Source organism: Myotis daubentonii, chromosome 5 (assembly GCF_963259705.1).
Source record: "Myotis daubentonii chromosome 5, mMyoDau2.1, whole genome shotgun sequence".
Classification (NCBI taxonomy): domain Eukaryota; kingdom Metazoa; phylum Chordata; class Mammalia; order Chiroptera; family Vespertilionidae; genus Myotis; species Myotis daubentonii.
The window spans coordinates 109549194-109562777 of NC_081844.1; the positions used below are offsets into that span (position 1 = coordinate 109549194).

At 62.3% G+C, this 13584-nt stretch overlaps 1 protein-coding gene across 2 annotated transcripts in view; it reads right to left on the bottom strand.

The window, feature by feature from the left end:
* FOXK1 (forkhead box K1) overlaps nt 1-13102 on the bottom strand; it is a 48858-nt gene extending 35756 nt beyond the window's left edge. The window contains exon 1 of one of the 2 annotated variants that reach the window (XM_059699382.1): nt 12547-13102. In XM_059699382.1, the coding sequence (XP_059555365.1) occupies nt 12547-13082 (536 nt within the window). In that variant the 5' untranslated portion in view covers nt 13083-13102. The remainder of the gene's footprint in view (nt 1-12546) is intronic. The other variant, XM_059699381.1, reaches the window with a different exon arrangement.
* Between the last annotated feature and the right edge of the window lie 482 nt (nt 13103-13584).

The window sequence follows — 13584 nt, forward strand, 5'->3', positions numbered from 1 at the left end:
CGCCTCCCTGGGACTTGTGCAGCCGGCCCACAGCACCCGCGTGTCTGACACAAACACGACAAGACAAGCACACGGCACACGCACAGCAGTCGCTCCTTCCGAGGCTGGCTGTGCCCCCACCCACGGGAGTCTGTCCTGGCTCAAGGGCGTCGATTCTCCATCGCAGACCCAGGCAGCGAGCCCTGAGGCTCAGTCCCATCTCCACGGAAGAAACTGCGAGAGCTCACGGTGTAAGGTAGCTGAGCTATTCCCTCGTGAGGCTGTCGCGAGCTGCTGTACTGTTTGTTCAGTTTCTATACAATTATTGGTAGAGCCCGTAAAACACAAGTGCTAAGAGGACCTGCAATGGAGGTGTGGGGGGCCCAGGCCAGCCTGACCCACCTGGACCGCGCTCCGCCCGGAGCCACCTCCAGCCAGGAGCGTGGGGACCTCTGACGCTGCTCCACCTGACAACTCCCGGCGAGAAGCCCCACCTGGGGGCATGGCAGTGTCTGACCCAGCCCCCGGGTGCGGGCCCACGTGATCGGGGGGGGAGTCCCTTCCCAAGGAGAGGGCATCGCAGACACTGGCCAGGCCAGCGTGGGGAGCCGGGGCGGCGCCAGGAGGGGAGCCAGGAGCCCCGCTGTGGCGTGCCCCTGCCTCCCCCTGACCTCGGTGTGGGAGCTGGGGGAGCTGGCTGCTAACTCAGGAGGCCGGTGACCCCACCCTAACCGACGGCCAGCAGCTGAGATCCCAACACGCAGTTGCAGCGAAGTGCCTGCTCTGTGTTCCTTTTCTACGGAAACAGAGGAAAACACGGAGGGCAACCGTGGCCACTCTGTGACAGGCTCTCCTTGCCACACGTCTGTATTGTCCGAATTTCCTGTGCACGCGGATCGGCATGTGTGACACCAAAAAGCGTGAAATGACAACGGCTGCATAGAAATACACCAAAGAGCGAAAGTAGTTGTTTTGTGCTTTCTCTTAAGAACTGGCTCCTCCAGAAACAAATGACGCGGAAAATTTTTTATTTTTTTAAAATTAGACACTGCGAGCTCCTAAAACAAGCGCCCAGCCCGGGTTAGAACGCAAGACGCCGGCTGGCGGTGAGCACACGCCAGTAACCTGGCTCCTCCCACGAGATGACCCTCCGCTCCTTCAAACAGCCCGACCTCGCCCGGCCGGCGTGGCCCAGGGGCTGCAAGTCAACCTACGAACCAGGAGGTCACGGTTCGATCCCCAGTGTTGGGGTGTGGCGGAGGCAGCCAATCGATCCTCTCTCATCACTGATGTTTCTCTCTCTCTCCCTTACCCTTCCTCTCTGAAATCAACAAAAAAAACCTATTTTTTAAAAGTTACTGACTTAAAATTTTACCCATTTTAAAATTTATCTTGTTAAAAACACATCATACCTCCATGGCTTCTCAGAAGACAGTAGACAAAATCAAATTACTATCCTGAAAATTGTTAAAAGACAAAGGCTACAAGAAGGTATAATAAAATTTGATAAATTTATTGATTAGAAAAAATAAAAACAGCCCTGACCAGACTGCTCCGTGGTTAGAGCGTCAGCCCACACCACAGGGTCATGGAGACGATTCCCGGCCAAGGGCGTGTACCTGGGTGCAGGTTCCCACCCTGGGAGGAGCATGTGCCAGAGGGAACCAATTGATGTGTCTCTCACTTCAATGTTTCTCTCTCTCCCTCTAGTAATCAATGGAAAAATGTCCGCGGGTGAGGATTAAAACACACACACAAACACAACAGAAGAAAAAGTAAAAACAAACACAAGCATCAAATCCCAGCGTGGGGCTCACAGTCCGGTCCCTCTGAGGCCAGGACACCGGCAGGTAGAAGCTCGAACGAATCGCCCTCCCGCCTGGCTGCAGGCGTGGTCAGGGCCCAGGCAGGCAGGTGTGCACGCAGAAGGGGGTGCTGGACCCAGACAGAGCCGAGATGGGGCCACGCACGCTGGGAGGGCGCCCGGCACTGCGGGGAGAGCTGCCGGCTGCTCCTCAGAGAGGCTGGGTCTGGTCCCGGGTCGGAGAACCGCCCGCCCACTCCACCTCCAGGTCCAAGGCCGCAGCCCCTTTCTCCGGTCGGGTTGCTTTCGCAGTCAGATCTGTCCTATCTGTTTGTTGATTCATTTTGCCAGCAATTCACAGGGTGCCCACGGCGGGCACAGCATGCCCACAGCGTGCCAAGTGTAGCAGGTCCCAGGGCTACAGGAGCACAGTCCCGCCCCAGATCACACAGGGCGCGCCAAGTAAACACTACGGCTCCCATGGCAACCACCAGCCGCGGGAGGGGAGCCGCGGCTTTTCCCCGTCTCCGCTCTGAAGGCCGTGCAGCCTCCCGTCAGGCTGGGAGGAGAAGGGAGCCCTGTGGTGTCGCCTGGTGTCACTGGGCGGAGTGACACCCGGCAGAGCAGACAACACAAAGAACGCGGCGACAGCGGAAGCAAGAGACCCCCACCTCTGCAGCAGGGAGCGCGGCCTAGAACACACAGCCGTCTGTCCGTGCAGAAGCCCCTGGCAGCAGAGACGAGTCCCCGCGAGGCCCAGGGACACCCCTCCCCCGAATGCGACCAGGATGCCGTCAAATGAGACGCGTCTACACTGAGACGCCGGAACGACACCTGCCTCTGGAAAGTGCCGGGCCATCCAGACAGCGGGCGCGGAGGAGCCACGCGGGGTAGGAGCCGGGCAGGAGCGGGCCTGGGGGGCGGCCGGGCCCAGGGTGCTGTCGGGATGACGGGCAGACCTGGGCGCGGGTCAGGCGGGAGCACAGAGTGGCAGGCGCCGTCCTGGTGTCCTGACGGGACTGCGGGCGCGGACCTGTCCTCTCTCAGGGAGCTGCTGCAGGAGGAGCGGGCGCGGGAGGCTGACCCGCCCTCGATCACACACAGACAGCACAGAGCCAGGGCGCACAGCGAGGCCGGGGGCCTGGCCGCCCAGAGGAAGCATAGGGGCTATCTGCACTCATCTTGGAACTCTTTTAGGAGCTTAACAGTTTTCAAAATGGAAAGTTTAAAAAAATAATTAGAATTACAAAGCCCAGACCGCCCCCCCAACAAAAAAAAAAGAACGAAACAGACATGAGCCCACACAGCCCATCCCTCCTGCATGTGAGCACTGAGCCTTCAGACACGGAGGACACCCCCTCAGATAGCCACCCCCCAAATCGACATGGAGACCACCGAGGGCAAACAGAACTCACTGTAGAACACAGGGCTCTCTAGGCCAGTGGTTCTCAACCTCCCTAACGCCGCGACCCTCTAATGCAGTTCCTCATGCTGTGGTGACCCCAACCATACAATTATTTTCGTTGCTGCTTCATAACTGTGATGTTGCTACTGTTATGAACCGTCATGTAAATATCTGATATGCAGGATGTATTTTCATTGTTACAAATTGAACATCATTAAAGCATAGTGATTAATCACAAAAACAATATGTAATTATATGTGTGTTTTCCAATGGTCTTAGGCGGCCCCTGTGAAAGGGTCATTCGACCCCCAAAGGGGTGGAGACCCACAGGTTGAGAACCGCTGCTCTACACAAAAGAGCAACATGAAGGCCTTGGTCACTCCCAGTCAACGTGCCGACATAAAACAAGGGGGTACAGCCCTGACCGGTTTGGCTCAGCGGATGGATCGTCGGCCTGCGGACTGAAGGGTCCCGGGTTCGATTCCGGTCGGGGGCATGTACCTTGGTTGTGGGCACATCCCCAGTAGGGGGTGTGCAGGCAGCAGCTGATCGATGTTTCTTTCTCATCGATGTTTCTAACTCTCTACCCGTCTCCTGTCCTCTCTGTAAAAAAAAAAATCAATAAAATATATAAAAAAAGAAGAAGAAGTGGGTGCAGACCGTGCGTGTGCACAGCGTTTCTGTAAATATTTTGGGTTTTCGTGCCACATGGTGTGTCTCAATTAAGCAGCCACGCAGCATGTAAACATGGCGGTGTTCCAATAAAACTTTATTTATAAAAACAAGAAGCTGGCACCATTTGGCTCACAGACTGTAGTTTGCTGACTGGATCTAAACATGGCCGAGATGGGCAAGCTGTTCACCAGACGCTCCCCCTTCTCCTTGGGCACGTGGCCCCTCTGGAGTGGCCGGGACCCAGCTCTGGCCGCTGGCACGTGAGCGGAGTGAGAGCTGCCACTCCGGGATCTGCCCACCAGCACTGCCCCTCTGGGCCCTGCCACAGGCCCGGTGCAGGCAGACACCACTGCAGCCTGGGTGTGTGTGTGTGTGTGTGTGTGTGTGTGTGTCACCAGCCGGTGCCTGCGGGTCCTGATGCCCATGTGAAAGGTGCCCTGGACACGGACAGAAACGCTCTCCTGGACTCCCCGTGAGCGAGATGCTGGTGCTGGCACTTCTCCACCAGAACAGCTGCCGCCAGAGGTTGGACACGCACACAAACACTCCGCCACGCGGTCTTCTGAGCGCCAGGCACTGCGCTGGCTCCAGAGCCGACAGTGTCCTTGCGGGAGTCAGCTTCCCGAGGGGCAGACACCACTCCACAGTCACAGACACGACAGCCACACTAGCAAGGGCCACCGGTGCGAACAGTGCCCCTGCAGACGGCGGGTGGGACGGCAGGCACACCAGCACGCACACACGCTTAAAAAGGCCTTTATAAATGTCCAAGGACAGAAGCACCGCACTGAGAGGGAGGGCTGGCTCTCACACAGCCACCCGCACCCACGCACACCGTCACCCGGCTGCCCAGGGTCCCACGCCAGCTAGGGCCTCCTCTCGCCTGCCATCCCAGGGCCGTCTCTCAGAGCTCTGTGGTGGGGCGACAACGGGTGTGCAGTCCACCTGACTTGCGTTCAGAGCGACAGAAACAAGGGACTGATCAGTCCAGCCAGCAACAAGCCTTCCAGGAAGAGCGGGGCGCAGGTGCCTCCCGCACACCGGTACCCGCAGGCAGCTCCATCTAGTGGGTCAGCCAGGACCAGGCCCGACCAGCCCCGCTCAGTCTCTCACCGGGAAGGGAACTGCAGAAACAGTGCCTGTGCCCGGGGTAGCGGGGCCAACCAAGGTGGTGGCCACATGCGTGCCCGGGGACCCAGATGCGTGCCCAGACACCCACACGTGTGCCCAGACACCCACACGCGTGCCCAGACACCCACACGCGTGCCCTTCTTCACAGGCACCACAGGCAGCAGCACACGTGGCTATTTAAACCCAGATTAACTGAAAAACTAAACAAAATTAGGTTCTTCAGTCCATCTACACACGCCCAGGCTAACTGAGACCGGGCCGCGCAGAGAGCGCACCACCACCGCGCAGGGAGTTCTCGACTCTCCACGGGACCTGCTGGCTAACGCAGGTGGGCAGGCCCGGGAATCTGCTCCCCCCACGATCTGCAGAGAAAGTGCCACAGCTGAGGCAGCGCGTGTCCCCGCCGTGGCCTGGTCTGCGTGCAGCCGACAGAGGGCGGCGGGCGCCTGGCCGGAGCAGCGATGCTTTCCTTGGCCTCGGCCTGGTGAGTCACTGTTCCCGGCTGCGGGGAGCTACCTGCCAAGCTGCCGGACGCTGAAGTCCCCGGGGTGGAGGGAGGAGCAGCTCTGGGCAGCTTTCCTGTCCACAGGCTCCGGCCGCTGCTCTGTCATGAGCTCCATCAGGTTTCACTTGAATGTTCTTTCCAGATTGGTTTGGAATTAGTTTTCACCGACTCTCTTCCCAGCCGTTGCTCCTGGTAGCATCTAGGAGGCTCCGTGATGGCATCAGTCACCTGGAGCCCAAGCATTTCTGGGGGGCCTCACGACCGCCACCCTGCGCGCAGCCTGAGCCTGAACCATGCACGGCTCACAGGGCCTCCTCCCGCAGCTCCCCGCGTGGTCGCTCTGCTCCCACAGCACGCCCACCAGCCAGCGGACAAAACGGGCTCGGACTCCCAGCAGGAAGCTGTACAGTTACTTTTTGAGCCCGATATGCTGCCCCCAGACCCAGAACATCTGTGAGCCGGAGCAGGCGAGCCTGGGAGGGCCGGGGCAGCTGGAGCACGCCGGCGCCTCCCCGTCCGCTCGGGAAGAGAGAGGCACAGAAAGCAGAGCCTTTTCCGAGGACAGAGGTCAGCTCCGCCCGCCGTGCAGCCCCGATCCACGGGGAGGAGGCAGGCGAGAGCGTCCAGGAGAGCCAGGCAGCCAGGAGGAGGCGACGGCCTGCGCTCACCCGGCAGCGCCGTGCGCAGAGGTTTCCCGAAGATCCCGCCGAGGCACCTTCCCAGCAAACCCCCGTCACTGGCCTCCGAGCACTGGCATGGCTCCATGCCCCACCCCCGTGGCCCCCACCTGTGGCTGGAGGGAAAGCAGGGTGTCCTCCGGGAACCAGCTGGGAGAGGACGAGGCCACCGCCCCCGACCTGGCTACGGGGAATAGCAAGTGATCGGCAGGTGGGCAGTCCCCATGAACCAGCCAGGACGGACATACAGACGACCAAGCCTCAGCCAGACGCGAAGCCATTGTGTGACTTCTCACTTCCATGTACGGTGCCACTCAGCTTTTAAAGCAAGTTTAAAACTTAAACTACATCGAAAAGCCTGGCCCTTCAGGTAAAAGATGTATTCAGAACGCAAGACCGAGCGGCAGCCTGTAGGGGGCGTCCAGGGTCACTCCCTGGTGCCGTTTAGGTCCAACCTGCGGCGGCCCGCAAGGACCAGCTGTCCAGCGGGGGAGGCATCAAAGGAGACGTCGTGGCCCAAAAGGCACGCATGCTCCTCGCTGGGCACTCCATCTCCTCACGAGGCGGACTCCCCCCTCCCCGCACACGCTTACCGGGCGGGACTCCCCCTCCCCGCACACGCTTACCGGGCGGGACACCCCCCTCCCCGCACACGCTTACCGGGCGGGGCTCCCCCCTCCCCGCACACGCTTACTGGGCGGGACTCCCCCTCCCGGCACACGCTTACCGGGCGGGACTCCCCCTCCCCGCACACGCTTACCGGGCGGGACTCCCCCCTCCCCGCACACGCTTACCGGGCGGGACTCCCCCTCCCCGCACACGCTTACCGGGCGGGACTCCCCCCTCCCCGCACACGCTTACCGGGCGGGACTCCCCCTCCCCGCACACGCTTACCGGGCAGGACTCCCCCCTCCCCGCACATGCTTACCGGGCGGGACTCCCCCCTCCCCGCACACGCTTACCGGGCAGGACCCCCCCCTCCCCGCACACACACACGCTTACTGGGCAGGACTCCCCCCATCTCTCCGCGCGCGCGCACACGTGCACACACGCACACACACACACACACACACACACACACACACACGCTTACCCAGGACAGCGCAGTGACGAGGTGCCAGCCGTACAGACTGTCAGGAAGCGAACACTTTCTAAACACTTTGGTTTGGGGAACAGCTCCTTTTCCTAAGAAGTCATTTCTGAAATCGGGGTGCACAGTCATTGCTGTTCTTGAACAGGATGGCGAGTACACGTTCTAGTCTCTCAGTTCTACTTTCTAACAGAGCAGCAGACAAACCCTCCAGCCCAGGTCTTCGGGGACAACCGGGTCCGGCCGAACACCTTGCGAGCTGCGGGAATAAACACAGGTGGGCGCCAGGGACCGCGCCCCCGGCAGCGGGGGGACCTCACAACGCGGGGCCCGAGGGGACACGGAGCCGGCGTGGCCTGCCAGTTCCAGGTGACGGCGGGCAGACGGGCCCTAGTCAGAGCCGGGAAACACCCGCCCCCTGCGCGGCGCTGGGCACGCCGCCTCGAGGGGGGCCACCGGGAGCAGCGTGAGTGGGAGGAGAAGTGTCTGCGACCGACCCCCCCAGCTCATCCCACCACGTCCAAGGACAGCCACGTGGTCCACGGGCCGGAGTGGGCACGGGAGGCCCGAGGGCGCGACCAAGGGGCCGCCCCAGCGAACCAGGGACACACTGCTCTCCCAGCCTCGGTCGGACTCGTGGCGACAGCCGCATGCCTTCCCGCTCCCCTCTATGCACCGCGAGGTCGCTCCCACTGTCCCACTGTCCCCCCTCCATCCCCGAGCAGCTGCCCAGGCGGCCAGGAGCTCCTGGAGAAGGAGCCGCAGCACCGCCCGCTTCCAGGAGGCTCCCCCCCTGCCCCGAGGCGCTGGGAATGGAGGTGGTCATGGAAATGGGCTGCTGTCAGTGGAGCTGTCATTAGCTTAGCAGGTCCTTCCCGACACCCACGAGACTGCGAACAGCAGAGTACATGCTGCCCGTCCACATCCGGTGCCTCCTGGTCTCCCGCACACACTGCCACGCGCCGTGTCTCTCTCAGAAGTGCGAACGGGGACACGGCAGAGACCCTCGCGCCTCTCTGCGCCGCCCGCCCTGCCAGAGGGTGCCATGAACCCACTGCACCCAGCTCCACACACACCCCGACAGACAGCACCCTGCGACTTCTGAAACGCGACATAAATGTCCTTGTGGGGTGACAGGCCCCCATCTCCAGGGGAACTGCGCGCTGGAGAGGGTGGCACCGTCTTCAAACCCCCGAGGCGATGGGCTGGCCCCAGCTGCACGGCCGGAAGCTTCCGAAGTAAGTGTGCACAAGAGGACAGCCTGACTGTGAGCAAATGTTTATGATACAGGAACTGCTAACCGGCAAGAAAACCAGAAAAAAGCAGTTATTTAGAGAGAGTGCCACATTTCATATGTTTTTAAAAAATTGCCCTAGCCCATCTGGTTCAGAGGACAGAGCACAGGCCTGCGGACTGAAGGGTTCCGGGCTCGATTCTGGTCATGGGCACGTACCTTGGTTGCAGGCTCCTCCCGGGTCCGGGACCTGGTTGGGGTGCCTGCTGGAGGCAACCAGTTGGTGTGTTTCTCTCACATTGATATTTCTCTCTGTCTTTCCTTCTGTCTTCCACTCTCTCTAAAAATCACTGGAAAAATATCCTCGGGTGAGGATTAAAAGAAAAAATCCTCATCCAAGAATACATTTTTATTGATGAGAGAGAGAGAGAGAGAGAGAGAGAGAGAGAGAGAGAGAGAGAAACATCAACCGGTTGCCTCCCATACAGGCCCCAACGGGGGATCAAACCAGGACGATGCTCTAACCCACGGAGCCACTGGCCAGGGCCATTTCATGTCTTGACCCAGCTGTCCGGGCACAGCACCAGCCTCTCCGTTCTGCAGCCTCAAACCATCTCCTCTACCCAACAGCCACCTGTCTGAACATGCCACCCCCCCGAACACCCCCCCCCGAACATGCTGCCCCCCCCGAACACCCCCCCCGAACATGCTGCCCCCCCGAACATGTCTTCCTTCAGAGAAGGCTCTTCTGGCTCAACCTCTTCCTCTCTGGTCATAACGGGCCCCACCTGAGAGCCCGTCTCCCTTGTGGCTTCTGTGGCCCTACCTGCTCCACACGTCTGCACACGTCACAACACGTCATGGCAGACCAGCCTCCCTCATCACAGCTCTTTTCTCCACACGGAAACAGCCAGATCTGACACCCTCTCTTGTCAAAGTGCAGACCCAACTGGGCACACAAGCCCAGTCCTGGACCAGCCACCGCCCAGGGCCGTGACATGGGTCTGCACTAGACTCTACAGCGTCAGGAAGGATTGGGAGGGAGGGAGGGAGGGAGGGACACACTTGCTGTCCCTGGGATGCTGGGCACTGGGCTAACCCGCCGTCCTCAGGAAGTCCAGGGCACTTTCCAATTAATTTCGCTCTAACAACTCCTTGTCCAACGGTCAGTGACTAATTTGATCTTCTTCCAACGACCCGTTGGAATAGCAACGAGAAACTATGTTCTGTAGGTTTCATTTACGTAGTAACGTTTATGTAGCAACAGGCTTTGGTGGTTACCGTGACTGTTCATCACGGTCCACGTGCAGAGGCCGTGATCCATAGCATGTCAGTCACCGCGTGCTGCCAGGGGGCAGGGCCGGCACAGCAGAGCGGAGCCACGAGGGGCCACACCGCGCTGGCGACCAGACGTGGCCGACCTCGGCAATGGCTTCCTCACAGACACACCACCCACTCCTAGGAGGCAGTTCTGGCCCCAAACGTCAAATGCCAGTCTGATCAAGCCTCCAGGGCCAACAACCAATGCACAGGAAGGCCGGGGAAGGACATGCGAACGGGCACCGGGAGCCGATCCGTAACGCGGGAAACTTACCGGACGCGGCCTCGCTCCTCAGCGAAAGAGAAAGCGGGAGATGGAGCGAACGGACCCCGGACCCCAACCGGTCGGAGTGCGCACCCGACCAAACACCTAGAAAAATCCCGCAGCAGGAAGGGGAACCCAAACGCTGCCTGGGTGTCTGACGACAGGAAGAAATCATTATTAGCTTTTTAGGTGTGATAGCGACACTGTGGTTAGGTTTTAAGAAAAGAATCTTTATCTTTCATTGAAGTCTTTACAGGCAGGGCAATCCGACATTTGTGATTTGCTTCCAAATAACTGAGGGCGGAACAAAGATGAGGGGGGCAGAGATAAACCGAGTTTGGCCTGAACAGGGCAGTTGCTGCAGCCGGGGCAGGGTGTGTGTGTGTGTGTGTGTGGCTTTGTGTGTGTGTGTGTGTGTGTGTGTGTCTCTGTGTGTATGTATGTCTGTGTGTATGTCTGTGTGTGGAGGGTGTGTGTGTGTGTGTGTGTGTGTGTGTAGGGGGTGCCTGTGCATGTGGCCCCGCAATGCAAACAAAAGAGCCCAAGTCTCATGTGACCGCAGCCCACTGGGCCCAAGAGCAGTGAACGCAGTTCCCAGAGAGTCAGGACTCCACCCCACGGTGAAGACGTTCATGACATCAGACATTCACGGCAAAGCTATGCGCCAGGCCGGAGGGGCCACGCGTGGACAGTCCTGAACCTCCCGTTCCAGGGAGAAAATGTCCACCTCAGCTGCCCTGCGTTCACGTCGCGAACACTCCCTGATGGCCCTCCACGCACAGGCCTGGCCTCAACTCGGAAGACAAGTCTCCGACCCACAGCACAAGCGCCACTGGGGTAGGTTTCCTGGGAGAGGAGTGGAGGCTCAGACGCGGGCGCACGTGCCAACAGGCGCTGACACTTAGAAGCAACAGCCCTTCCCAGGAGGCAGCACAGGCACCCCCTTCATGGCCCTCCTTCTCCAGGCTCCTGCTCTGGTCCATTTCCCACCCTGCCTACAGGATGGCCGGCAAGCAGCCCGCCACAGGCCGGAGGGGTGTGGGCCCAGCGACCCCCGCCCAAGGGCCCTGTGATGCACCCCCTGAGAAGCCAGGCTCCTGGGGTGCAGCCTGCAGAGTACGGTGAACACCTAGCCCACCTCACAGACACAGACGGTGTTGTGCCTGCCTCCCCTGGCTACAATTGTCCTCCCCTGAGTTAGAGGAAACCCGGTGCCTTTCAGACGCGGCGAGGCCCCGGCGAGGTGTGCGCCTACCCCACCGCCAGGCAGGGAACCTGGAAACAGGACCGCTGGGTACCGGCCCTCACGGAGCCTGAGTCACAGCAAGTGCCGGAGCAGCAACAGGCCTCCAGGAGCCGCAGGGGAGGGCGGAGCACGGCTTACCTGGCCTTCCCACAGGCGTGGCTGCCCCCGAAATGCATTTAATGGCTCGGGATGGGGCAGGCCTGCCGGTTCCGGAGAGATAGGCCCGGAGTGATTACCAGCAGGGGCGGAACAAGGCCAACCATTCACCCGGCCCTGGCTTTCCCAAACGCATGCCTTTCGTGTTTGCAAAATGCAGTGAGTCACTGTTGATGTTGCCACCTGCAGATTATTCAACAGCATATTTACAAGCAAACATGCCCAGCCCCTGGGAAGGAGAGGTTTACCGCGCGGGTCTGGCCCTGGAAATTACCAGCAAAAAGTCCCCCAACCAACGAACCGGGGCTGGTAAAGGAGCGATCGCAGCCAGACCCTGGGAATGAAGCAACAGGAGGAAGACACGCCGCGGAGTGAAAGGCAGTGACTCCGCCCGAAAAAGAAAGTGCCGAAGAGGAAATGAGTAGCCAGTTAAATGGCTTTCCCCGATCTCGGGAGGGCAGGCTCCCGGGGGCAGAAACGCGCGCGTGGGAACCGGAAGCGGGGGAAGCGCGCGAGGAGCGGGAGGAACACCGGGATGTGGCCAAAGCTCGCGCCCCAGGCCCCGCGGGTTCACTTCCCGCCGGCCCCTCGCTGGGCGCCGGGTACCCCTGGCCCGTCCGGGGGAGCGTCCAGACCCGCATCTCCACGAACCCGAACCCGGAGTGGCACCCCGGGTCCTGTCCCTCCGCCCTTCCTCGGATGGGGGCGGCCCCTCCCGCCCAAGTCGCTGCGGATGCCGACCTGGTCCCTCCTGCGGGGGGCTCGGGCCTGGGGTGCGGGGAGGACCCGCACCTCCCCCAGCGACACCACCCGACGCGAGCGGGGGCGACCCCGGCGTCCCGATCGGGGTGGGAACAGGGGCGACGGCCGGGATCCACGGCAGGCGGAGTGACCCTCGGGGCCAGAGGCCAGGCCGGGTGGGGTCAGGAGTGACCCGTGTCCAGACTGGGCAGGGACCGGGCCGCGACCGGGGGTGACCCCTGGGCCCGGACGGGGCGGGGTGCGGGCGTTGCCAGGCGGGGCCGCCGGGGTCGGGCCGGGCCGGGGTCGCGCACTCACTGCTTGGGCAGCTGCAGGGCGGGCGCGCCGCGCCGCTGGAAGGCCCCGTCCACGAAGACGCCGTTCTTGCCGAGGCAGCGCAGGTAGAAGTGGGGCTCCTGGAAGGTGAGCTGCAGGTGGCGCCGCGAGATGAAGCTCGACAGGCCCATGCTCACGTCCACCGAGCCCTGCGACGAGTTGCGGCCGATGGTGACGCTGGGCTGCCGCATGAGGAACTCGAACTCGCGGCCCTCGAGGCGCGCCAGCACCGGCCCCGGGCTCCGGCGCACCGAGTCGGCCGCCGCGGCCAGCAGGGCCTCGCCCGGCGCGCCCGCGCCCCCCGCGCCCCCCGCGATCGCGCCCGGCGGCGGCGGCGGCGGCGGGGGCTGGGCGGGTGGCGGCGGCGACGGGGCGGCCGGCCCGGGGGCGGCGGCGGCGGCGGGGGCCGCGGCGGCCGGGAAGGCGGCGGCGGCGGCGGCGCACAGCACGGGGCTGCAGGGCGCCGAGCGCAGCGCCAGCAGGGCGCGGGCCCCGCTGTCCTCGCCGACTTCGGCCATGTTCGCGCAGCTCCGAGCGGCCTCCGGCGGCGGCGCGGCGGCGGGGGGCGGGGCTCCGCGGGGCGGCGGCGGGCGGGGAATCCCGGGCTGGATCGCGCCGCCGCGGAACGGAGCGACCGGCCGCGCGCCCCGCGCGTCCCGTCCGCCAGGGCTCGCGGGGGCTCGTGGGGGCTCGCGGGGACCGGGAGGGGCGCTGTCTGCGCGCGGCCACTGCGCCTGCCCCAGGGCTACCCCCTCGCCCACTGCCCCAGGCTGTAGGCGGCCCGTTCCGCCATCCTGGGGTCGGGGGAGGGGAACCCGCCCGCCCCCTAAATGTCTAACTGGAAAGTTTGGGTCCTGGAACCAGTGGCCTCAGCCGTTTCCTGGGCCGGAACCACCCCGTCCTGCGCCTTAAAGGGGGGACGGGCAGCAGCCCCCACATGAGGGTGTCCAGCTGTAGATGGAGGTGGCCTAACGGTGCCTGCGATCCCCGGGGCCCCGTGTTCCTTTCTGGAGCCACCCC